Raw genomic sequence first — 27,848 nt, 5'->3', positions numbered from 1 at the left:
GGTGATGGTGAAGAAGTCGAGCGGGAAGTGGAAGATGTGTATCAATTTCACCGAGTTAAACAAAGCATGTCCCAAGGATTCCTTGATGCATATTTAGGATATAATCAGATCCTTGTGTACGCACCAAACAAAGCGAATACAACCTTCATAACTGATCAAGCAAACTATTGTTATGAGGTAATGTCGTTCGGTCTGAAGAACGTCGGCACTACATACCTACGACTCATGAACATAATTTTTTGTGACCAAATATTCCGAAGTATGGACGTATATGTTAATGATATGGTGGTGAAATCCTAAACCATAAAAGAACAGGTCCAGGACTTGGAGGAAATCTTTCGCCGGGTACGTAAATACAGGATGCGCTTAAACCCTAAAGAATAAGTGTTCGGGGTGACGGTCGAGAAGTTCCTTGGGTTTATGCTTATGGCACGAGGGATTTAGGCGAACCTGGATAAATGTGTTGCTATTGTAGACATGAGAAGTCCCAAGAACATGAAGGAAATTCAGTGGATGGTGGGACGACTCACATTACTTACAAGATTCCTGCCTAAACTCATTGAGCGGATCAAACCGATCCTAAAAGTGATGAAAAAACAAACGGTTGATAAATGGAACAATCAATGTGAGGCAACATTTCAGGAAGTTAAGACCATGATAGCAACCCCCTATCATGTGTCGACCGACTCCCGATATGCGACTCCAATTATACCTGTCAGTCTCGAATGATGTTATCAGCGTAACTTTAGTGCAAGAAAACCTTGAGCAACGACTAATTCATTTCATCAGTCGAGTCTTGCAAGACTCAGAAACCCGATACCAACTCGTTGAGAAGATTGCGTTGGCCCTGCTATGTGGATTCACCTGCTCCCGACAACCCCTATGTTATGCACAAGAAGAACAAGACCAAATTAGTACATTGTGTTTGGTTTTACGTTAAACAGACATAGAATTTATTATGATTGATTTTCTAACGCAAAATCAATATATGTTTGATTTCCAAAATCAATTAAAAGGTAAAAAGTTCAAATTTAATGAGAAATAACTAATTATTGTTTTTACGTTGAAAATTTGAAATTGATTCTGAATCAAACACACACTTAAATGTGTGATTATTTGAATATAAATACAATATTATGTTTCTGTACATATTTTTCTTTCTTCTTTCACAGGTGGTAAAAATTAGGTCTTCAACTACAATTGGTTGTTAAAATCTTGGTATAATTACTCATATAGTACCCAGTTTAGGACTAATGTGTCAAATAGGTACCCGGTTTAAAAAAGTGTCAATTGCATCCAACTTTTAAAAAAGTGCTTCAATTAGGTTCCTTTCAGACAAAGTTGACTAACGCCGTTAGTCAATGTGCCACGTGTCAGTCTGTGGTTTTTTTGATTTTTTTTTAATTTTTTTAAATTTTTTTTGAAAAAAGAATGCCACATGTCAAGTCCCTGTGTGTGACACGTGGCATCGTTAGTGCCACGTGGCATTGCAATGCCACATGTCAGTATCACTATTAGATGCCATTTTGTTGATTTCGATTTAGTTCCCATATATGTTTTTTGTTTCAATTTAGTACCTACTTATGTGTATCTGATTTAATTTTGACCTAATTTTTTTAATAATTAAAATCCATTTTTTATAAAATTAAAAGTAATTAAGTATAAAAGTTTTACAAAAATTAAGTATTTGATATTTATATTAAAATTTAGTGGTAAAAGTCATTTTATTAAGTCACTTTTAATAAAAAAAATTAGTATAACATTCATACCAATAGAAATTTTGGTTTAAAATTAGTAAGAGATAATATTGTTCTATTTTGGAAAAAAAAATAAAAATTAACAAAACATGAGTACTTAATAAAGAAGTAATTAATAAAAAATATTAGTATAAGATTTACACAAATAATAAATTTGGTCTGAAATTGAGAGAAACAATATAAATATTAGTACTTAATTTTATAAAAATATTTATACTTAATTATTTTTAATCTTATAAAAAATGGATTACAAAAATATTTTAATTATTAAAAAAAATTGGGACAAAATTGAATCACCTACACATACTTAGGTACTAAATTGAAACAAAAAGACATATATAGGGACTAAATTGAAATCAACACAATGACATCTGATAGTGACATTGACACATGGTACTGCAATGCCACGTGTCACGCACAGGGATTTGATACGTGGCATTTTTATTTTTTTTTCAAAAAATTTTAAAAAAACTAAAAAACAATTTAAAAGAAAAAAAACATAGACTGACACGTGGCACGTTGACTAACGGCATTAGTCAACTCCGTTTAAAAGGGACCTAATTGAAGTACTTTTTCAGAAGTTAGAATGCAATTGACACTTTTTTTAAACTAGGTATCTAATTGACACATTAGTCTCAAACTAGGTACTATACGAGTAATTATACATAAAATATTCTCTATTAACTCATAAATTTCGTGGAATTTATTGTCCCTATCTTTGTATGTATCATGTGTATGAAGACAACAAATACGTGAGATCTATCGTAATTTCATATTATTTTATTTTTTATATTTCAATTTTTTACATTTTTTTAGTGTTCATTTTTTTAATTTTATTTGTTTTTCAATTTTTTATTTTCTTAATACATTATTAAAAATAAAATTCAAAATACATATATACAAAATGTCAAAATTTGATATATATATATATATATATATATATATATATATATATATCCGTTAAATATGATAATCACATTTGAAAATCTAATAATTTTTCTAACCAGATTTTAAAATTTGATAATATTTTTAACTGAATTTTAAAATCCAGTACTACTTAAACCAGATTTCGAAATTCAGTATTTGTGTGTGAAGGGTGCTGCCATGGATCATTAATTTCAAAATTCGGTGGTATTTGTGTATGAGAGGTACAGGATCATTTCAGGTATTTTAAAAATGTTTAGAATGGTGAAAAAACAAATTGAAGGTGTAGAGAGAAACACCGCTCAACTAATAAGAGTGGACATGGAATTTTGTTGAAAGTTAGTCTTTTCCTTTTACACTGTCAAAGATTTCATTTACACCCTATGGAAGCAGTTAAAAGAACATACTACCCAAAACCCGATGCAACAAAAAGAATATCTTAGAAAAATAGACGGTCTTAAAGAGGATGTGGTCTATTTGATGGAAGAGTGCTAACAATAATATTTATAAATACATTAAAAATTATATTTCTTAGTTAATCATAAAACACATTAAAAATATATTTATTACATAATAAAATATGCATGTGACCCATGAAATTGAGAGGCTAACATTGACCCCACAAAAACAAAATTAGTTTCTTGCCACTCTCACTTCTGACTCAACAAGAAGACCAAACAAATTCCTTCTTGGTTTCCCCACAAATTGGATCACCGTTCATCAAATTTATTTTTCTGAAAGCTCTTACTTTGAATAATAATATAATTTCTTCTCATATTAATTTAAATAGTTAAAACTTCTGTAGGGATATTAGTCATAAATTTATTAAAAAATTAAATATATATTTTTAAATCCAAATTACTGTAAAAAATTATGTTTCCTTCTTGTATTTTATAAAAATTAGGTAACATATTTTTCTTATTATAATATAACTATTTTATAAAAAAATGATATTTTACATAAATTTTATAAAATACATAATTAAATACTTTATAATTTAATTTAGAAATAAAACACAATTTGTTATAATAATTTGAGAGAAAAAATCGTATTTAACTCATTTATGTATAAATATTATTTTAAAATATATTTATTATGATTTGTAATCTATTGACATTAAGGGTGCAAATTTTTATATTGTGTATTAAAAATTATGATTGACATGCTTTTTTAAAGATAATTATTGTAAAGTAATAAGTTTATGGTTTGGAAGTCATTGTATAAAAAGTTATGAAGATTGATTAAGTATATAAAAAATTATGAAAATCAGCGATTTTAAGAAGTACTGTTACAGTTAAGGCATAGCTTGTGGCATAACCGCCATTTATTTATTTATTTTTGATGCTTTTGTGCATATTTGATTGATTAAAATACTCCTTTCGTCCATGTTTTTGTTGAAAAATCTTAAATAGGTCCTAAGATTTTTTTTAGTCTCAATTAGGTCCATATTTTTGAAAATGTGTAACAATTAGGCCCATTCCGTTAGTATAGAGTTAACGGTGTTAAGGATATGCCACGTGTCAGCTTCTCATTTTTTTGAATTTTTTATTTTTATTTTTTAATTTTTTTTTAATTTTTTTTTAAATTTTTTTTAAATTTTTTAATTTTTTTTTGAAAATTATTCATGCCACGTGTCACATCAATATTGTGCCACGTGTCAAGTCAGTAAGGTAACACGTGTCAAGTTATTGTTTGAATCTCAATTTGGTCCATATATTTGTTATTTTAATTATATTTCAGTCCATTTTTTTTTAATTTTCAATTTTATCATTTCCAAATTGAAATCAAATTTAACTTTTATATAAATTTTATAATGATATTTTTATTAAACATTTTAATAATATTAAGTTTATTTTATATTTTGTTTTAAAATTTTAAAATATTTATTTTAACTTGTTACAAAATTGTTTTAAATAATTTATATACAAATGTTAGAGTTGGTTTAAAATTAACAATTTTATAAATTTAAATATTAAATTTTAAAACAATTTTGTAAAAAGTTAAAATAAATATATTTAAAAAATTTTAAAAAAATGGACTGAAATGTAATAAAATAACAAATATATGGACCAAATTGAGATTCAGACAATGATTTGACACGTGTCACCTTATTGACTTGACACGTGGCACAATACTGACGTGACACGTGGCATGAATAATTTTCAAAAAAAAAATTCAAAAAATTAAAAAAAAAATTAAAAAAAAATTAAAAAAATTTTAAAAAAATTCAAAAAAAATTCAAAAAAATGTGGAGCTGACACGTGGCACATCTTTAACACTGTTAACTCTATACTAACGGAATGGGCCTAACTGTTACACATTTTAAAAATATGGACCTAATTGAGACTAAAAAAAATCTTAGGACCTATTTGAGATTTTTCAACAAAAACATGGACCAAATGAGTATTTTAACCTATTTGATTCGACCCCATTAACATGTTATTGCTATAGAAATTGTTCACATGACTCTTTTTGCAATGGTTGATAACAAACCTTCATTCATGTGGTGTTCATTAAAACATTGTACCTTTATCTACTTTTTCCAACACCCTAATATACCCCTTTCTTATTCTGTGGACGCCACTATCTTTTTTGTTTTCAAGAAAAATTGTGGATTTTTATTTTATTTTATAATATTCTCTGGTTGAGATTAAAGTCGTGAAGATGATGATTGATTTTACATCTTAAAAAATTTATTATATTGTCAGAAATCATACATCAACTAAAGATAAGATCAATTTATATTATATAAGTGGATTTAAATTTTATTTTAGATTAAATTATACTTTTAGTGCCCATTTTCGTAGCAAAATTTGAATTTGGTCCCTCAATTAATTTTTATCTCAATCTGGTCCCTATTTTGGGAAATTTGACTCAATCAAGTCCTTTCCGTTAGTGGTGGAGTAACGGTGTTAAATGGGGTGCCACGTGTCAGCTTCTATATTTTTTGAATATTTTAATTTATTTTTTGATTTTTTTTTGATTTTTTATTAATTTTTTTTAAATTTAAAAAAAAAATTAAAATTTTGCCACGTGTCAACCTGACATCGTGCCACGTGGCAGTGACAGTGCCACATGTCACTATTTGGGAGGTGTCATTTTCTCATTCTTAATTTGGTCCCTGTATTTTATCTTTTGTCTCAATTTAGTCTCAATTTTTGTAAAAATTATGCAATTTCGTCCCCTTCCAAATTGAAACAAAAATTATAAAATGTTATACAAATATTTTTATTAAATTTTATTTTTTTATTCAAATTGATATTTTTATTATATATTTTCAATAAAACCAAGTTTCTTTAATTTTTTTTCACATTAAATTTTACTTAAAATTGTTTTCAAATTTTAAATTTATTTGTTTTTTATTGTTACATAAACTAGTTAATTTTTCTTAAATTATATAATTGTTACTTTTATACTAACTAAAATATTTGTATAGAAATTATTGAATTTTACACATTTTAAAAATATGCAATTATTTAAAATATAAATTCAAATAAAAAACAATATTAAAGTATAATGTAATAAAATATCAATATAATTTATGAATTTTTTTATTAACAACTTTAAAACAATTTTAAATAAAGTTTAACGTAAAATATAAATTAAAATAAACTTAATCTTGTTAAAAATATTTACTTGAAATATCAATTTTGATAGAAATATTTGTGCATATTTATATAGAAATTAAATTTGGTTTCAATTTGGAGAGGGACAAAATTGCACAATTTTTACAAAAAATGGGACTAAATTGAGACAAAAAATAAAATACAGGGACCAAATTGAGAATGAGAAAATGACAACTCCCAAATAGTGACACGTGGCACTGTCACTGCCACGTGGCACGATGTCCGCTTGACACGTGGCAAAATTTTAATTTTTAAAAAAATTTTAAAAAAATTAATAAAAAATAATAAAAAAATTCAAAAAAAAAATTCAAAAAAATTCAAAAAAAAATAAAAAAATCCAGAAGCTGACACGTGGCACCCCATTTAACACCGTTACTCCACCACTAACGGAAAGGACTTGATTGGGTCAAATTTCCCAAAATAGGGACCAGATTAAGATAAAAATTAATTGAGGGACCAAATTCAAATTTTGCTACGAAAATGGGGACTAAAAGTATAATTTAACCTTTATTTTACAACTTGATTTAATTAAATTTATTGTGCACTTCTTACCATGATTTCAAAATCATGAATTAGAACTCTATCTTAACAAAATTTGTTGTTTATTGAGTCTATTATTTCACTTGTTATCAAGTTGTTGTTTGTTGAGTATGTTGTTTCGTCTATTAAACTTCATCCAAGAAAAAAACATCAAAAGTATTGCTTTGAATACAATTACAGTTTAGACATCTTAAATACTCAATAAAACGTAAAGAAAAAAAATTATCAAACAAATAGATGTGACTTTCAATGTTCTTCAAATGACTTTTGAATGTTCAAACAATAATCCAAACACAAGTATAAAATGTGATATGTGCCTTAACCCTATAGTTTAAGCTTTTGAATGTTGGAGCTATTATAACCATTTGGTTTAATGTTGAATACTTATTATCCCAAATCTTCCAAATGGAAGTTAAATTTCGAAAAAAGATATTGTGAAGGAGAAGTTGCAGCTCAGTGAGGGATAAAGTAACAATTAGGGTTTTTACCCTAATCAAAATCAAAGGATAACTTTCAAAATTTTGAAAATTTTTGAGGTGTAGGTAGAAAACTATGGGGTGGAGGAAGAAACCCAAATTCACACGCAGATTTGTGAATGGGGGCCGATAAACAATCGAGTTTTCATACTTACTTTACCAATATCTAGAAACAAATTTTTCTTCTTCTTTTTTTTCATTCAACGTTACAAATCTTCAAAACTCTCCACAAGTAAAGAAAAAATAAAAAATATAGCATAAAATGCATAGATAGACAAAAAAAAACGATATAACGAGCATAACAGTTATCATCGATGATCGATCAACCCGTACAAAACTTGTTTAAACAAAATCAATTATTTGAAATTTTATATATGAAACTATGGAAAACAAATAAAATTTTATCATTAAAACTACACTACAAAAAAAATTGTTAAATTCTATACAAATAAAAGAAAATTAAAATCATGTAATTGAAATTATAAATTATTATTTCAAAACACAACTTCACTTTATGGATATAAACTCGTGTTCTATATATTTAGGTTCTAAATATTACCTCTCTTGAATACATTAAAAAACATAAACAAAATCAAGAAAATAACTACACTTAAAATTGGTATAACTTAAATATGTGGTGACAGACTCAACTCAGAAATTTGAATTAGTTTGCTCATTGTTAGCGTTAAGTTCATGTTTCATGTGAGCTTAACACAAAAGACAAATTGAATAAAACATCAAATAAATTAGGTTTAATTATGCCTTTGATCCCCATTTTGGAGTCAAAATCTCAAAATAGTACCCAAATTTTTAAAAGTCTCAAAATGGTCCCCTTTTTTGTTAAAACGTCTCACGTTTGTCCTTTCCGTTAAGTCAATGTTGACGTCATTAGAGAGAGTGTCACATGTCAGTTCCTCAATTTTTTTAATATTTTTTTTATTTTTTTTATTTTTTTAAAATCACAAAATTGCCACGTGTCAAGTTGTCATCGTGCCATGTGGCAGTGACAGAGTGACGTGACAGTGACACGTGTCAGTATGATGCCAGGTGTCATTTCCTTAATCTCAATTTGGTCCCTTTATTTTAATTTGTCTCAATTTAGTCCTAATTTTTGTAAAAATTAGCAATTTTGTCCCTCTCCAAATTGAAATCAAATTTAATTATATATAAATGTTATACAAATATTTTTATTAAATTTGATATTTTTATTCAAATTGATATTTTTATTATATATTTTTAACATAGCTAAGTTTATTTAAAATTATGTTTTACATTTAACTTTACTTAAAATTGTTTTCAAATTTTAAATTTATATGTGTTTTATTGTTACATGAACTAGTTAATTTATGATTTTTTTTCTATTAACAACTTTTAAACCATTTTAAATAAAGTTCAATGTAAAATATTAATTAAATAAACTTAATTTGGTTAAAAATATTTACTTGAAATATCAATTTTAATGGGAATATTTGTGTACATTTATATAGAAATTAAATTTGATTTCAATTTTGGAGAGAGACAAAATTGTTTATTTTTACAAAAATTGGGACTAAATTGAGACAAATTAAAATAAAGGGACCAAATTGAGAAAAAGGAAATGACACCGGGCATAATACTGACACGTGTCACTGTCACTGCCACGTCACTCTGTCACTGCCACATGGCACAATGACAGCTTGACACGTGACAATTTTTTGATTTTTTTTTAAAAATTCAAAAAAATTTAAAAATAAAAAAATAATAAAAAAATTCAAAAAATCGAGGAACTGACACGTGACACTCCCTCTAACGGTGTCAACCTTAATTTAACGGACAGGGCAAACGTGAGACGTTTTAACAAAAAAAAAAGGACCAATTTGAAACTTTTAAAAATTTAGGTACCATTTTGAGATTTTGACTCCAAAATAGGGACTAAAAGCATAATTAAACCAATAAATTCTATTTTTAAGATTGCTTAGCAGAAGGTTAATAAAAGACACTTAAATATATACCCTGCACGTATAAATAATTAAAAAAATAACCAAAATTTGCAAGACAATTCTCCGGTAAACCAATATTGCGATTGAGAGTTTAATTTTATTTTTTTTTCTTTTGAAAATTAACGTTAAGTTTAGGGACTGAAACAAAAAATACATTGTTGGGCACATATATCAAATACATTGTAACTTCTTACTATTGTGATACCAATCTTTCACTGTTACATGTCATTTAAGTTATGGATCATTTAGAGGATAATAATATAACAATATAGAATTGCTTTCTTGAACTTTTTTTCTTTAGTTTTTGTATTAAGGTAAAAATAAAATAGCTTAAAAAAAATCATGAAAGCTGAGAAAAAGGCGAGGAAAATTAGAGAATTGGAAAGTAAAAAGTTATAAGGCTGCAAACGATATAAAAAAAATTACGTTTGTTGTTATTTATTTTCTAACTATAAATAGCTTAAAAATTATGAAATTGTTTTTTCTTGAAAACAAATAATTATACTTAAATCTGTCTATCCACTCTTCCACGATTAGCTTAGTGGGTACGTGTGTGTTATCCTCTCCTGGCTTTATGTTTTACCGTTACACCGGCAAATTGGTAATTTTAACCAAACCCTAGTTCAATTGGGGCTATATAATCAAATCAAGATCCCACCTTTTCCACGCTCACTTTCTCCGTATTTTCCTATCTCATAATTTTTCATAGCCCTCAGTATCTCTTCTCCAAATTGTCTCTCTTCAATCAACATTCGTTTCTGTTAGTAAGATGCATCTACTATGATTCTCTGTTTCTCTTATAGTGGGATAGAGAATACGAACAGATGCGAAATTGAAAGGTTCCTCAATGGACTGGCATAGTCCCAATTTTAATGGATTTTTGCTATTTCTCGTAGGATTCACAATCTTTAATCTTTTGTACAAATTTCGCTCTTTCTATTTTCTGGGTCTTGGTTTTCATTTTCTAAAATCAAGAAATCATTCGCCAGCGAAGCTTTTTCATTTTAGTTCTTATACTCTTTTCGGCTTCTGGGTTTCAATTATGGTTTCTTGATATTGACGGATTCGTGGTCAAATTTGCATCTTTGTTTGACTTTAATTATTTTATGTTATTCTTTTATGTTCTTTGATCTTGGTGTATATATGTATGTGATTGCTCGATGATGATTTTTTTGCTTTAACCACACCGAAGAAATGCTGGATGGGAATTTAGGGCTCTTTTCCTTTTAAGATTTGATGCGATCTTATTGTGCTTGGTTTGGCCTGGTGACTTTGACTTCTAACTTACGAGGTATTTGGTTACCTTTTCTTTTAGAGATTGGGAGAGGGCCTTTTCAAGCACTTCAAGGGACTCAGCTTAAATTGGAATAGTCTTTACCTATCTCAAGTTTTCTCATGTGGAAAAAACTGGCCTTTCAACTGAGAGCAATCAACCACTACACCTACTCTTTATGTCATTGAATTTTAGTTTTTGATTCCCTTGTAATTTTCAGTTGCTGATTTCTCTCATGGTGGCTATTGTTTATTTAAGTCTTTTACTATTTATCCAATTTTATTTTGGTCTTCAAAAATTAGTTTTACATTTTAGAAGTAACCAATAAATTCACAGGATTTTAAACTTTTAAACTAGATTTACCAATTTGAATGTAAGGATACATAGTAAGTCCAGATAGAAAGTATACATATTGTTTCTCTGTATTTTTGTAAGTGGAAACAATAAGGTGTATTGCTTCTACGAGCGACCCTAATATCAGTTATAGTTTTATATTGGTATTAATTAAAACCATGAAGCATTATAGTGTTACAATGTAAGTACATCTGTATTGTGCTGCAGTTCAATGGATTGGAGAAAACTTATGGTGTCGGAGAAGGGGTTGGTGCTGCAGTTGGTGCTGCAGACTTAAATGATGTGAAGAGAAGGGAGAAAAACTTTTCTGCAAGAACAGCATTGGCTGCATCTGAAGGATGGAAGGCATCCCAAAACACAAACTCATGGCGGTTTCTGCAGACTTTTGAGTTTGGCAAGCACAAACCTCCAATACTCGTGTCTACGTTGCAACATGACGTGTTTGAAACCTTAAAACCTGCAAAATCGTTAATCAAAAACATTTGTCATGTACAGCCAGAAAAAAGATCCCACATGATTTCATTTTAACTAAGTGGGGTGAAATATTTTCTAGTTGGGAAATTATTGTTTGGCTAAGTTTGCTTGACAAACTTTTGACAATATACATGTGGTTGTGGTTGTGGGATGGCGGCATCTCTCAATGGGTGAAAGGAATTGATTTTTGAGGGAATGAAAAAAAAATGGTTGAATCCATTTGTCTCATACTACGAGTATAGTGAGAAAATATATTTTCATACACTATACACTGTTGGGATGGTGAGAAAGGATCTATTTTACATTCACAGGGTTATAATTGGTGATGCCATTGAAATTCTTATAAAAATGGGAAATGCCTTACTTTGAGTTTTGAATTATTGATTTACATTTATGACAAAATCTAAAAATATCACTGATCCAATTGGAGTACTTCTACGTACAGATGGACTTTAACAGAAAACTAAAGAGTAACGGCATAACTGTATTTTTTTATGATATTAAGTGGTAGAGATGTCAAATTGTTACCGTAAGTGGAGGGATTATTGATCAAATCAAGAACTAACGGGTATGTATCTGCGAAAATGAACTTTGCATTTGGAAGACGATGATTAAGTCTGTTGATTAGCTTCTGTACATTTGAGTTGAATTGCAGAATCCATTCATTGACTCGCTTTAGACATTGGCCACTTTTGGATTTGACCCTCTGTGATGGAATACAACCGAGTGGACCTAAGCCATGGAAGACTATTTTTCGTGCTCCCAGTTGATAAAGACTCTGGTATAATCAGATTCTTTAGTAGTTGATTGAAATATAGATAGATGTATGAATGATACTGATGTGAAGAAGTATTTCTTACTAGAACATAGTTTGTTCAGATATTCTATAAAGTTAATTTAACATGCATATACTGCATTGATTTTTACCTGAAGTTGTTGATCTAAGGTTGAGATTAAGAGCTCTGTGAACTCTTCATGAGTGTATTGTTGGCCATCTGGCAAGAAGGGTTGCAAGAAATTGTTGACGTAATCATTGCTGCCTGCAAAAGATTGCAGGACATGGAAATCAAAGGATTTAACATTCAAAGCAATATTAGTAGAACAAAGTTCTGATTAAGAGTTGAACAAAGTTAAAATTTTATTATTGAAATTCACATATTGTTGTTTATTTGTAATAGAAGTGTTTTCTTGCGTGTATAGTGTTACCAATTCCAATGAAGAATGTGGCCTCATTGAAGTGCTTGTTGGCAGCCACCTCTCTTATGTTTGCTGTGATTACTTCTTTTGTTTTCTTGAAGTTTTTGATTTGATCATCGAAAGATAACCTCTGAATCTATAATAATCAAAGGATGGTGAATACATTAGATGAGAAGAAGCCACTCAATTTATAATATGTAAATAGGATTCTGGGGCTTGAAGATGGTATGCTTACAAAGTAAAGTCCTGTATCATTCAGAATTCCTGCCCCACCAGATGCATAGTTTACTCCTTTGAGTAAGGTATCAACATTTTGAGTCACCGATAGATAAGGTGGTGGTGATGGAATTCCAAGTTTTGCAGCTGCAAAAAGCCATAAACAAGACCATCAAGCCATAAACAACATGAAAACAACAAAAACAGGAAAAAGTTGAGTTGCAGAAAATACATATGAAATCACCAATAGTCCTCCCATTGCAGAATCTTCCAGTAGCTTGACCACCACTATAATCAATTCCATACCAAGGATAATTAGATTTGGCTAAAGAATATTGCAGAAAATTATTGTTACCAACATCTGTCAAGGAGTCACCAAATATGTATGTTACAGGAGTAGCTGCTAGAGCAATTGCTGCCATAGAGATGATACAAGCAGCAAAAACCAGCCTTGACATTGACATATTTGTTTTTTTTAACCTTCTGCTTAACATATAGAACTGAGTCATAGTTTTTATAGCAGTATTGCATTCAAGTTCTGCACTGTTGTGTCAATTCTTCAAGCATGCGTGTTAGTTGCTTATTTTCCAAACCACATTGACACTTGAAACTGAGTGGTTTTTATCGCTTCTTACTGTGATAAAATCATAAAACTTAGTGGTTGGATTTTCTTTAACAGGAGTTGGCCAACAAAGAACATTGGAGTCAGCAATGTTAGCTTTTACTGATTCACTACTTTAAATGGCGCACGGGCACACATTTGTGTTGCATTTACTGTTTGTTGTCTCACTCAAATCTTTTACTTGCTGAAGGTTAATTGAAGGACAAGCAAAACCTCTTTGTCAAAGAAAATTTAGAAAAATGTAAAGAGAATTATATTCAATATTGTTTACCAACTATATATGCAGTTTCTGTTTACGGTAATGAATGTTTGCTTAAAATTAGGTTTGACCTCTTGTGCTGCTTGGTTTAACTAAGGTGATTTTATGCTTAGTTCATATCAATTTTCTGCTATTTTGGATATTTCAAAACAAGTCTAAATTAATATTAGAAAAAGAACAAGCAAATCATTGTATCTATCTTTTACAACTAATGTCATGCGTGCATCATTGACATTAAGGAGGAGTTTCTATTTCTGTTTTTGATAAAATGTCATAAAAAGAGGGAGAAAGAAATATTAAAATGGAATATATATATATATATATATATATATATATATATATATATATATATATATATATATATATTACAGAGAAATATTAAATATTTTTGTAGAATTGATAGTAAATATATGTATCTAGAGGCATCGAGAGGCATCGAGGGCCTGACGATCCGGACGAGCTTGACGACTTGAACGAGCCTAATGACTTGGATAAGCACGATGATCCAAACGATGAGCTCAAAAACCCGAACAGACCGGACGACCCGAACGAGACCGATGATCCGGACGATCCGAATGAGCCCGATGATCCGGACGACCCGAACGAGTCCGATGCTCCGGACGAGTACGAAGATCTGGACGGGAACGACGACCCGGACGAGGCCGATGATCCAGACAGGCACAATGACTCTGACGAGGCCGACGAGCCGGACGAGCTAGACGACACAGACGGGCTCGACGACCTGAAAGAGCCCCACGACACGGACGAGTTTGACGACCTAGAAGATCCAGACGGGCATGACGACACGGACGGACCCGACGATGAGGACGGTTCAGACAAACCAGACATGCCAGATAACACAAACGGGCTCGATGATCCAGACGGGTACAATGACCGGGTCGGGCCCGGCGACCCAGACGACCTAGACAAACTCAACAACTCGGACAGATTCGACGACCCAGACGAGCCCCACGATTCGGACAACCCGACCAACACAAATCGGTCGAACCGGACAAGCCCGACAACATGGACGACTGGTCGACCCGGACGGACCCAACGACCTGGACGGGTGATGTGACCCGTCAGGTCGTTAGGCAAGTTTGGATCGTCTACCCCGTCCAGAATGTCGGGCCCGTCGGGTCGTCGGGCCTATTTGAGTTGTCTGACCCATCCGGGTCGTCTCGGTGGTCAAGATTGTCCTCCTCGTCGGGCCCATCTAGGTCATCGTGCCCGTCTAGATTTTCGAGCTCGTCCGTGTTATCTAGTATGTCCGGGTCGTTTGACCCGTCCTTGTCGTCGGGTTCGTCCGCGTCGTCGGGCTCGTCTGGGTCGTTCATCCTGTCCTAACGTCCGGCCTATTCGGGTCATCGTGCCTGTCTGGATAGTCGGGCTCGTCGGGCCTGTTTGAGTCGTCGGTCTCGTCTGTGTCATAGGGCTCGTTGGGGTAATGATGTCCGTTTGGATCGTTGGGCCCGTCCGTGTCGTCAGGTCTGTCCGAGTCGTCGGGCACGTCCGCATCGTCGGAATCATCTGAGTCGTCAAGCGCATCTGGATTGTTCGGGTCGTCAGGCCCGTTCGGATCATCGTGCACGTCTGGATCGTCGTACCCGTCTGGATCGTCGGGTCCAACTGGATCCTCGGGCCCGTTCGGATCGTCAGGAATGATCGAGTCGTCAGGGCCACTCGGGTCGTCGAACCCGTTCGGGTCGTTGGAACCGTCTGGATCCTCGAGCCCGTCTGGGTCGTCGTGCTTGTCGGGCCCATCCGGGTCATCGTGCTCGTCTAGATAATCGGGCCCAACTAGATAGTCGGGTCCTACTAGATCCTCGGGCCCGTTCGGATCGTCAAGAATGATCGAGTCGTCAGGCCCATTTGGGTCGTCAGACCCCGTTCGGGTCGTTGGATGGGCCACATGGGTGCTTTTTTTTAATGTGGGCTTTTTTTGTTTTAGCCCACATGGGCCAGTGCCAAGCCCTGTGAGCTGGGCCAAATTGACACCTCTATATGCATCTATTTCGTTTTTGGGTACTAGCCATTTTCATAAGAAAAGTTGAGAAATGAAATTCTATTAATTTATATTTTATAGTTTCTACTGTAGAGTCCAATCCCCCACAATAGTTGATCGACACTCAAAGAAGTTCACGCAGCACCGATCGGCGTCAAACTGAGCCACGCTAACCACATCTCTGGTTATCCAATGATCCAACAAGTGGGATTGAAGTCGTGACTAGTTGATGTGGCAATTTCTCTAGAGTGATAATAAGAGCTCAACAATTGAGCAGCCGAAGGACGAGATTGAAGTTGTGACTAGTTGATGTGGTAATTTCTCTAGAGTGATAATAAGAGCTCAACAACCGAGCGATCGAAGGCAACGCGTGACGACAGGGTGACCTCATGCCACATTTGCTTTGCCAACAAATAATTGAAAATCACATTGAGATTCTTCTTGATGTTTTCAACCGTGACTGCACACCGTGGCCCTAGACAACACCAGCCATGACTTGCCATTCTCATCTAGTTGTTAGGGCACAAAGTCACGATCGATCGAGTTGCACATGCACGACCACATTAGTAAGGCAGACGCAACACAAGAATTAGATATCTGTAGTTAAGGTAAAAGAGGTCAGTAATCAAGTTAAAAAAGCAATTTGACCTCAATTAAGGAAACCTTAATTACAAGCCCATATAAAAAACTATAAATATGACTTCGAGGTAAGTTGTTAAGAACTTTTATTTCGCATTTATTACAACATTAATTGCTAACCCCGAACGGATCCCAAATGACTTAAGCATCAAAGCCTAATTGACAGGTACCCCGATCGTCTGGACGACCAAGCAGGAGAAGAAAGAGAATCGAATGACGATAGAGCAAAGAAGGAAGACAAATCACAATGTTTTGATAGACGCCCATTCCCTATACTCGAAACATTTTGGCGGCCACCGTGGAGTCAAGCGATTAGTCCAAAACCCTTATGGTGACCATAAGAAACATGCAAGCAACATAGAAGGAAGAAGAGCAGCAAACAAATAAGGAGACGCAAGAGAGATGTTCAAGCAGCAAATGGATGAGATGTAGAGAAATTATGAGGCCCAACTCCAGGTCTTACAGGAGGAGAATGCGACTCTCTGACAGAAGGAAGAGGGAAACTTCGTGCCCTAGACACCAACTATTCTCGACCCCCCGAGGCTTAGTCGACCAACCAGGAGCTGAAAGGAAGTTCCAGCAAAATTGGGCTCAATCAGGCGGAGGAGATCGCCCTTAACCCTCTCGAATAGAGAGAGCACAACTGTCGAAGGAAGTTACGTCCACACTATAGTGGAGAGCTCTGGGGCCAGTCGAGGAGGACATCCATCGCGAATGACGGTCCATACCGAAGGAGAATTTATGTTCACACCGTTCATCCTTGAAACACAACTACTTAATAGGTGGAAGATGCCTATTTTTGACAATTACGACATGACTTCAAATCTTGACAACCACCTGCATACCTTTTCCAACCAGATGATGTTCCATGTAGTGGGCGACCTGATTTGGTGCAGGGTCTTCCTCTTCCCTAACAAGACATGCCCTCGAATGGTTCTAAGAGTTACCCCCAACAACATCGATTGTTTCGACACACTCAAGGCTCACTTCAGCATCCAATTCTCCCTATTCAAGCCTGCTACCCTCACACCGACAACCCTAGTTAACGTTCGACAAGACAAGGACGAATAATTAAGAAGCTTTGTGGATCGGTTCAACAAAATTTTGGTGCAGATTAAAGACCTAAGCGATGAGATCGCAAGGTACCAATTTTCAACAAGATTGCAACCAGGTGTTTTTGCTGACAAGATCAACAACAAACCACCAAGAAAAATGGAGGAGATGCGAGAGTGAGCAGCGTAGTTCATGTAGATGGAAGATATGCAAACTTTCATGCACGAACCTAGGAGCCTGATTCGCCGATCATTGAGAAAAGCACTCAAAAGCATGCAAGCAAGTCGTTGACCAGGAAGACATCTGAGTGCAAATGTCCTAAATTCACTAGTTACACCTCCCTCAACGCCCTCAGGACCAAAATCTTAATGGAAACATTCAACACTGATTCCTTGCAACCCCCTAGGAAGAAGCCACCTCCCGTAGATGCCGATGGGAGCAAGCATTGTCTATATCACCGTACCATCTGACACACCACAGAATTATGTCACACTTTGCGTGACAAAATAGAGGAACTTATTCGAGCCGAACAGTTGAAGCAATATATGAGAAAGGAGCACACAAAGTGAAGTTCCCCGAGGAAGAGAAGTCTTGACAGTTCTCTCAATCGTAAAGATCCACAAGGGATAAAAGAGATTTTGAACGAAAAAGAGGTTCATCTGTGCGACGTGATCAGAGCAGAAGTAGAAGAAGAGAGCATCCTCTTAGGGGATACATAAACACCATATCCAGAGGTTTCACAAGGGGTGGATCTAGCTCATTCGCTTAGAAGAGATATGTCAGGACCTTGAAATCCATCCACCTGGTGGAGAAGAAGGCTCGAACTCTGCCACCAATCACTTTTACCGATGAAGACTTCAAGGCACCAGTTCTGGACCAGGACGATCCCACGGTTATCTCGATTCAAGTCGTCGAGTACGGGATCGGCAAGGTTTTGGTCGACCAGGGGAGCTCTGTCGACATTCTCTACTGGAAAACCTTTTAGAAGATGAACATCTCAAAAGATCTGATGTGCCTTACAATAAGCAGATCGTCGAAATCTCAACTGAGCACGGTGACACTAGAGGCTACTTAGATCTAAGAACAAGGATCGACTCGAGGCGCGACGGTCAGGGGGTATATTCTAGTTGAAGCTAACACCTCTTACAACATTTTGCTAGGGAGACCGTACTTAAATGCTTTTGGAGCAACTGTTTCCATTACTCACTTGGCTAAGAAATTCCCGTCGGATAAAGGAAACATATGTACGGTGCATGCCGATTAGGAGATCAGAGGTAGCAATGGTTAATCTAGATCCCTAAACAAACACTAAAGATCGTATAGTGTCCGAGGGCAACACCAAGGCGATACCGATCGACAAAACTGCAAAGCAAGTGACCAAGATAGGAAGCCAAGTTGATGTGAATGAAGAAAAACTCCTAACAGAAGTCCTCCTCAAGAACAAATATTTGTTCGCCTGGACAACTACGGACATGTCGAGCATTCATCCAGAAGTCATGGTCTACAAATTAACCATTTTCAAATAAGCACGCCCAATAGCTTAGAAGAAGAGAAAGATGACAGAAGAATGGAAAAAAGTGGTGGAGGGAGAAGTAAAAAAGCTCTTGGAAGTAGGGTTCATCCAGGAAATCAAATACACCACTTGGTTGACCAATTCGGTGATGGTGAAGAAGTCGAGCAGGAAGTGGAAGATGTGTATCAATTTCACCGAGTTAAACAAAGCATGTCCTAAGGATTCCTTGATGCATATTTAGGATATAATCAGATCCTTTTGTACGCACCAGACAAAGCGAATACAACCTTCGTAACTGATCAAGCAAACTATTGTTATGAGGTAATGTCGTTCGTTCTGAAGAACGTCAGCGCTACATACCAGCGACTCATGAACATAATTTTTCGTGACCAAATAGGTCGAAGTATGAACGTATATGTGAATAATATGGTTGTGAAATCCTAGACCATAAAAGAACAGGTCCAGGACTTAGAGGAAATCCCGAAGAATAAGTGTTTGGGGTGGTGGTCGAGAAGTTCCTCGAGTTTATGCCTACAACACGAGGGATTTAGGCGAACCCGGATAAATGTGTTGCTATTGTAGAGATGAGAAGTCCCAAGAACATGAAGGAAATTCAATGGCTGGTGACACGACTCACATCACTTGCAAGATTCCTGCCTAAACTCATGGTGCAGATCAAACCGGTCCTAAAAGTGATGAAAAAACAAACGACCGATAAATGCAACAATCAATGTGAGGCCGCATTTCAGGAAGTGAAGACCATGATAGCAACCCCCCCATCATGTGCCAACTGACTCCCGATATGCGACTCCAATTATAACTGTCGGTCTCGGACGACGTCATCATCACAACTTTAGTGCAAGAAAACCTGGAGCAACGACTAATTCATTTCATCAGTCGAGTTTTGCAAGACTCAGAAATCCGATACCAACTCATTGAGAAGATCGTGTTGGCCCTACTTAATGTCGTTTGACGCCTTCGACCATATTTCCAAAGTAATCATGAGAACCGACCATCTGATGGCAAAATCCTGAGAAAGCCTGACTTGGCAGGAAGAATTATAGCTAGATTGATCGAATTCTCGGAGTTTGCCCTCAAATACGAAACTCGTGGATCGATAAAGGGCCAACACTTGGTAGACTTCGCCGTAGAGCTGCAAGAAAATGAGTAAGAAAGGGATGCAAAATGGACGTTATTTGTGGATGGGTCAACAGAAAAAAGGGAAAGCGGAGCCAACAACGTTCTAGAAGGGTTGAACGGTTTAGTGGTAGAACATTCATTAATCTTCAAATTCAAAGCATCTAATAACCAAGCAGAGTACGAAGCCCTGACAATCGGGTTGTCCTTAGCAAAAGACTTAGGGGTGCGAAGACTGAAATGTCACATAGATTCACAGCTTAGTAGTGGGGCAAGTTCAAGGCAAGTTCTAGGTTAAAGATGACCTCTTGTTGCAGTACTACCATAAAGTATATTACATGATCAAGGGTTTTAAGGAAGTAACCTTGCAACATATTCCTCGAGTGGGGAATGCACGCATAGATCGATTGTCAAAGCTTGTCGAAGGGAAAGAGAAATGACAGTTGGAAATAAACATTCGACAAATCTTGATCAAACCCTCAATCGGAGAGTGCATGGCTATTGAAGACCCCACGGATTGGAGAAAGGATATTTGGGACTTGTTAAAGCGACAAGAAGAGGAAGATGACATCAGACCGACCGATGTTCGGAGAACATCTCGCTTCATCATAATAAGGGATGAATTATACAAAAGAGGATTCACTGTCCCGCTCCTCAAATGCCTATCTAAGGACGAAACCTCTTATGTAATAGATTAAATTCATAATGACATCTGTAGTTTGCATACCGGACGGACAATGAAGACTCGAATCCTTCAGAAGGGATATTATTGGCCGACCATAAAGGTGGATTGTGAGCTGATGACACGCAAGTGTGAAAAATGTCAAGCATATGACAATGACGCAAAAGCACCCCCCAATAGAACTGCATAGCGTGTCATCACCATGGTCGTTCACTCAGTGGGGTATGAACATAGTAGGATTGTTTCGAGTCGGTTGGGCTCAGAAAAAGTTCATTCTGATTATAGTAGACTACTTCACCAAATGGGTCAAAATCGAGGCCTTGGCCAACATCACTGCCAAACAAGTCCATTCCTTCGTTTGAAAGAAGATTATATGCAGGTCCAGCCTACCCCACACAATCATCACTTACAATGGAAGGCAATTCGTTGACAAAAAGTTGTGTGAGTTCTATAAACAAGTGCAAATTGGCCACCTTACCAGCTCAGTCAAGCACCAAGCACCCCCAGATGAACGATCAAGCAGAAGCAATGAACAAATTTATCGTAGCTGAATTGATAAAAAGGCTCAGCGAGGCTAGGGGAGCTTGGATTGATGAACTTCCAGGAGTACTATGTGCCTATTGGTGTACATCGCATGAAACAATAGGGGAGTCACCTTTCAATTTAATATACGACAAGGACGCTATGTTACTGATAGAGGTAGGGGAACCAACGTTGCGCCGCCAGTTACAGAATTTAAATGTTAAAACTAGAGAAATCAGACATGAATTGGACTTGGTAACCGAGCGACGAGAAAAAGGCAATCATCCGAGCAGAAACTAGTTGGAGAATGGTGCCACAAAGGAACAATGATAAAGCTAGACCTCATCGCTTCGTCAAAGGAGACTTAGTGTGGTGAAAACCAATGAAGCAAGAAAGAAGTATGCACACGAAAAATTACCCCGCAAACTGGGAAGGCCCATATCGGGTAGTCGAAGATCTGGACAACGGAGCCTACCAGTGGGAATACCTGGACAACAAAATCGATCAGCATAGTTAAAATGTTAAAAAAGAAAATTAAAAGCGAACTTAAAACTAAAGAATTAGTGGTCAAGGGTCAACATCTTTAGGGTCTTTAATAGCATAGATGGGAGAGGAAGGATCGGTCGGCTAGGCAGGCTCTGGATCCTCAAGGGCATCATGACGGTCACGAGCTAACTGTCGACCATGTCAAACTTGACGTCAAAGGTGTTAGGTCGGTCGATCGGGATCTTAAAATAGTATGTCGCCTTACGCGAGCCTTTTGAAACACGATATCATGTTGCATGAATACTTGATCGTCGACGAGAAAGAGCTCGGATTCCAAGTCTTGACACTTTTTCTCTCAAGTGTTGGTCGACTACTTCAAGCTGAGATACTCGAGAGATAGATTGTCAAAGCGTTGTTGCAGCTTGCAGAGCTCCTCGGCCGACTTCCTGCCGCGGTCTTGTTCCTCCTTCAGCCTGTTAGAGGCCTCCTCCAACTTGGAGTGCATCCAACATGCTCAGCCTTAATCAAGGCAAGCTAACTGAAATGCTTGGACATGTTGGCAACGGAGGTCAACATCTCCTTTAATTCTTCCCGAGAGATCGCAAGCCTTTTTTGCAGAGCATCTATCTGGGATTGATCGACCATTGGGAAGCGAGAGGTGAGCACCGCCAAGTGTAGGCTCAACTCATTGGTCGTACGGAGAGCGTCCGCCCTGAAGATCCCTTTGACAAGGTCCTTTACATCAAATCTCAAGTGATAAGAAACTTTATCACCTAAGCGAATATCTTCACCAAGTAAGCTGCTTACCAGAGGACTTGAAGCATCGCCATGGCGGCTCCATTCATGGGGATCGGGAGTCCCTACCCACAAAACTAAGGTAAGGGCCTCAACATCGGGAGTGGGCTTAGCCATCGATTTACTAGTGAGGATCACTGGGCGGGGAGGCATGCTTAACGAGGTTGTCGCCTTCTTTCGCCCAAGTGTCCTCTTCATGAAATTAGCATCTTTGGGAACCAAGCGAGACATAGCATCTGCAAGCAAAAAAAATTGCACAAGTTCATATTATACAATAATAACCGTTCAGCTTAGAACCACTAACCATATACTACTCCAGATAAATCCTTCAAGAGCAAGCATCAGATCAAGACTCTGCTCGGGAGTTTATCAGGGAGCTCCTTAGGCCATGGGTCAATCGATGAAGGCAATTGTGTCTAGTAAAGGGAAAACATCGGGCGATTGACCTCATAAAAAAACCACTTCCGGCCACGCCAGGTGATAGAGATCTTGAAATAGCTAGTCTTAAAACTCTTGTAAGAAGTGAGGTACATACCGATTGGACTCTTGAGGGCTACGACAAAAGAAATCCACCATTCAATTAGAGTAGGACAGAGTTTGTAGAAGTGAAAAAACAAAGGCATGGTTGGGGTTAACCTTGTCTCTCGACATAAAACGCCAAACGCCTGCATAGATGCCCAACGTTCAGATGAATTTCGGTAGGAGAACAATTTATCTCCTTCAGGACATCCATCTGCCTGTCGTCAAACGACATCATCAGAAGCAAGTCTTGAAAGAAACAGGTGTAGATGTAGAAAAAAAAATCTAGCTTTGCCCCTTCCCGACCGTGGCAGACCCTCCCGTTACCAGCACAAACATTCAAACAAAGGGAGTCGTCTTTGACGTCTTCCTTAAAAAAGTCAACTGAAACATCTCTACTAGAAATTACTTAATGAAATAAATAAATACAATTTTAAATCAATACGACGTAATTTTATTATTCCCAAAAACGTGGGAAATTTAAAATTCATATAATGCACGTAATCTCCAAATTACAATTCCAATAAAAACCATAAAAGATATACAAGTTCCCAAAATAACTGAATGAAAATTAAAATTGTAGTTAAACAAAGTCAACATCCTAGCTCAACATCCCAAGCTAGCCCCTCTCTCCGTCTCAAGCATCAGCAGCATCACCTGTATTATCATCTGCTCCTATTTAAAGAATTACACGATCATCGCTAAGCACAAACAGAAAGGGTGAGCTTATAAAATAAATATAATAACTTACCAATTCACATAATAAAAGCAATACACCTATCTGATTCATCCTAGTTAGTTCTTGGCCAAGATCTTAATCCCCAAGGTTTCTCAACCTTCACAACACACAAATAGTTAGCCTCGGATTCAGGGTTTATGATGCCCGCTCCTGGTAATGCCTCTACGAACCTTCCCGCTCGTAGTTTTGCTCTACGAACCTCCCTGCTCGTAGTTCTGCTCTACGGACTTGCCCGCTCGTAGTCCAACACATGTGATCCATCAGCTACGTACCTCCTTGTATGTAGCATCTCTCAAGTGTAAGTACAGAACATACAAACCTACCTCGCTCGTATCCTCACACGAGAGTAACAGGATATGAACCTCCCCACTCATATCATCACGTGTTCACCACCATCCATGAACCTACTCGCTCATGGCACAACATTCCTTGATCCAAGTTCACATCAATGCGTACAAACAACACACGCAAGTCAGATACCTGTAGCATTATCGCTTGGCGCAGCCTAAACGCCGGCAGGCAAAACCTGCACAGACCACCTGGCGGAACACCCCTTGCCGCTAGGCGCCAGCCTCTCGCAGACCCATTATTGTAGGGACCTCTCATGTTGGTCCTATCGCCTGACGCACATACTCGTGTCGTTAGGCGCTACACTAATAGCGTACCAATTGACTGATTTCCTTGCACACAATAGAGCACATTAACTTATACCACTACAATACCTCCATGAAAACCATGTTCTCCCATTCTTCATCCTCTGGTTTGTAAAGTCTTGTCACACTACACCCAGTCCATTACCTAGGATCCAATTTTCCTAATTCACTCTAGTCTTCCTAATTCACTCTAGTCTTGACTTAGAAATTTATCAAGCATACTATCACATTATAACTAGTCTTAATTTTAATTTAGTTGCTATCTTTAAAACACCTTTCCAAAAATTAAAACATAATTAATATCTTTTTAAAATCAGACAACAAACTAACACGTTCAAACAAAATTAATACCATCCGACATTTTAAATCATTAAAATTTCCAAATATATAAAAGTGCATAAAGAAACCATCGAGTCGTAGTAAGAAGTGTCCCAGAAGTTGAAACGTTGTTACCTCTCTACAGGCCCAACTAAACGGGATTAAGTGTGAGAATCCAGTGACTATGCCGCTTTCCAATTTGCTATTTTAAACATCAAATTCGAATCTTTTTGTTGTTTTTTATTAAGAAATTGCTTTTGAACTAAGATTCTAGGAAAATTATTTGTCCACATTTTGTAGATAATAATTGGCTTATACTGGGGAGGGGGAAACTTCTTTGGTAATAAGTTTCTCTAGATCTAAAATAAATTCATTTTATAACCTAAAATTAACTTATACATTTAATTTAATTTATGACAAATATTATTTTATAATTTTTTTTTCATATAATTCGGAAAGAAATTTATTTAAACTTAGGAGTGGTATTTAAGGGATCTACTTTGATGCAGTAAGCCATTTGCTTCCAGGATTGACAGTTAACTACTTCTGACCTTATGGTCTACTTTAAATTAAAAAGTCAACGTCCTTAATTTTTTCAAGCTTATCCAGCAAAAAGATCGTTTTCAATTAAAGATTTTGTAGACGGAAACTACTCATCTGATTTTATTAATTTTTTTTAAAGTAAAATAATCTTGTAATGGTAAATGGTATTAAATAGGAAAAATAAAATGGAACATACGGGATAAATTTAATTTATCTTATAAATTACTTTCTAAAGTTAGTTGCTAGTTAATAAACAAATTAGTAAATCAGATTATTAAATTAAAATCATTTAGTAAAATTAATTGATTAACTAATTAATAGACATAATATAATATAAAAAAGATATAATGATATAAATTTTATTATAGAAATAAAATTTATATTTTGATTAGATACATTTTTTTTATAGGCTTAAATACCTTTTTGGTCCTCATTTTCGTAGTGTTTGTTGCAGATGGTTCTCATTTTGACAGAATGTTTAAAATGGTCCTCATTTTTACACAATGTTTAAAATGGTCCTCATTTTCGTAATTCGTGTTTTATTTGGTCTTTTTCTGTAATGCCGTTTAAATCATTAACAGAGCATTGTACAGGTGGCACGATTTGTATTAGGGTGTGTTAAGTGTACTGTACAGGTGTGGTAATTAGATATTTGGGAATAAATATGTGAGCTAGGGTTTTGGTAAGGAATGTTTGGGCAGTTGGTGAGTTTTGGCAATCTTGTTCCTCCATTCCCAATTGGTGTTGCTGCAATCTTCTTCCTGCAATCCCATTATATAGGTATGTTACGGTCCCAATCTTCGTGCACTGTTGGTGGTTCAACGAGAAATGGATTAACCCAAGTTGTAGCTGCGGAGAGATGGCAACTTTGAGGATGACAAGAACTCCAAAGAATATTGGTAAAAAATTTTGGGTCAATCTGTTTTTATTTTTGTATTAATAATAAATTGGTTTTAATTATTGGTTTATTGATTTACATATTGGTGGTTCCAATAATGTGAGCTGCAACTTTTTCAAATGGTGGTGTTGATGAAAAGGATGTCTTCATCATGACACAAATGAGGCAGATTAATGATGTGGAGGAGTCATTGAAGGTTGTTGAGAAGAGACTGCAATTAGTAATAGGGTTCACTTGTGTTGTTATTGTATTATTCGTACGGTTATTGTGTGTAATCTTTTAAAGTCCAATCTATTTTGTACTATTGTTAAATGAAGAAATGAATTAGTTTGATTATGTTGATATTAGTTCCAACATGTTCAAAATGACATCTTAATCTGAGCATTGAAGTAAGTGATATTGATCTAAGCTTGGGAAAAATTAAATTGATCTAAGTCTGGAAGAAGTTAAATTCATAACGTTAATTCATCCTCATCAAAATGCACTACATCAATGTTTGACAAAAGTGGAATTGAACGAAGTGTAAGGAAAGTCACAGTACATCAATAATGAATTCTACATTAGAAATTCCAAAAAATAACTAAGACGTTTGTAGCTGCTATCATGGCCTCCTCCTAATCTGTAATTTTATCCTAAATTGCTGAGATGGTTCTTCTAGTGTTGGTAGTGGTGCTGCTTGACTCTCCACTTCGTTCTTTGGTGGTTGAGTTGTTTGAGTTTTAACAGTTGGTGCATTCTCAGCAGTTTCAGTAGTTGGTGCATTTTCAGAAGTTTGGGCATCTGGTGCAGTCTCAACATGTAATTTAGAAACCATGCAGAACATCACAACAATCGAGAGACAAATAAACCCCAAAATAGAATTACGAAAACCCTAACCCACAAGCAAACACAACCCAGAAAACCCTAAACCCACTTTACCTCGTTGATGATGATTAATTGGAAAATTGAAATGAAGAGCGCAACTGCAATCCAATGATGAAATGTCAAGTATTAGCTGCTTCCACTGTAAATCCGAGCTCAAGAAAGACAAAGATGAAGAAATTTTCCTAATTGCAAAATTTCCCCTAAATTGAAAAATTAACGTTAATTAGCCATCTGTACAGTACACGTAATACACCCTAATACAAACTGTGTCACCTGTACAATACTCCGTTAATGATTTAAACGGCGTTACTGAAAAGGATCAAATAAAACATGAATTGCGAAAATGAGGACCATTTTAAACATTCTGTCAAAATGAGGATCATCCGCGACCAACACTACGAAAATGAGGACCAAAAAGGTATTTAAGATTTTTTATATAAGATAGATAATGTAATAGTATGCAATATTAGTTACTTTAATTTGTAAATTAATTTTTTAAAATTTAAATTATATAAAAGATTAAACCAATTGAATGAGTATTAAAATAGTCTAATAACTAAATTTAACATTAAATAGCTTGAATGTGGACACAGTTGTCCAACATTTTTATTTCAAACGGTCAGCATAATATATTACAATACATTCAAAATAATGATTTACCTTATAAAACATTTTATATTTGATAAATTAGTTTATAGTTTATAAAATAGTAATCAGATAAATTAGTAAGTAAGGTCAATCATATCTCACAATGGTGTATATAAATAACATGAATCATTTAACCC

The 27,848-nt window shown here is 35.3% G+C and overlaps 2 protein-coding genes and 1 long non-coding RNA gene across 4 annotated transcripts; 2 read left to right on the top strand and 1 right to left on the bottom strand.

Annotated features, from left to right (window-relative positions):
- Positions 1 to 11,052: 11,052 nt before the first annotated feature.
- LOC114195282 (SGNH hydrolase-type esterase superfamily protein) lies at positions 11,053 to 13,515 on the bottom strand. 2 transcript variants are annotated; one of them, XM_028085702.2, is made up of 7 exons: positions 13,193 to 13,515; positions 13,049 to 13,104; positions 12,836 to 12,963; positions 12,610 to 12,736; positions 12,331 to 12,443; positions 11,932 to 12,181; positions 11,053 to 11,386 (listed from the first exon to the last, which is right to left on the bottom strand). In XM_028085702.2, the coding sequence occupies exons 1-7, from the start codon at positions 13,345 to 13,347 to the stop codon at positions 11,157 to 11,159; spliced, it is 1,059 nt and encodes a 352-aa protein (XP_027941503.1). In that variant the 5' UTR covers positions 13,348 to 13,515; the 3' UTR covers positions 11,053 to 11,156. The 2 variants fall into 2 exon arrangements, with proteins under 2 accessions (XP_027941503.1, XP_027941502.2); XM_028085701.2 differs by having other exon boundaries at positions 13,049 to 13,313.
- LOC114195283 (uncharacterized) lies at positions 11,384 to 12,329 on the top strand. The gene is made up of 2 exons (XR_003606466.2): positions 11,384 to 11,971; positions 12,059 to 12,329. It is a non-coding gene; the product is annotated as an uncharacterized LOC114195283 (long non-coding RNA).
- A 7,622-nt stretch (positions 13,516 to 21,137) lies between the features above and the next one.
- On the top strand, positions 21,138 to 21,548 carry LOC146884445 (uncharacterized). The gene has a single exon (XM_085665987.1). It carries the CDS (start codon positions 21,138 to 21,140, stop codon positions 21,546 to 21,548), a length of 411 nt encoding a protein of 136 aa, XP_085522113.1.
- Positions 21,549 to 27,848: the final 6,300 nt, after the last annotated feature.

This window comes from Vigna unguiculata, chromosome 8 (assembly GCF_037176805.1).
Source record: "Vigna unguiculata cultivar grain cowpea cultivar isolate G323 ecotype 2 chromosome 8, ASM3717680v1, whole genome shotgun sequence".
NCBI lineage: Eukaryota > Viridiplantae > Streptophyta > Magnoliopsida > Fabales > Fabaceae > Vigna > Vigna unguiculata.
This window is presented reverse-complemented; position numbering and strand designations above follow the sequence as displayed.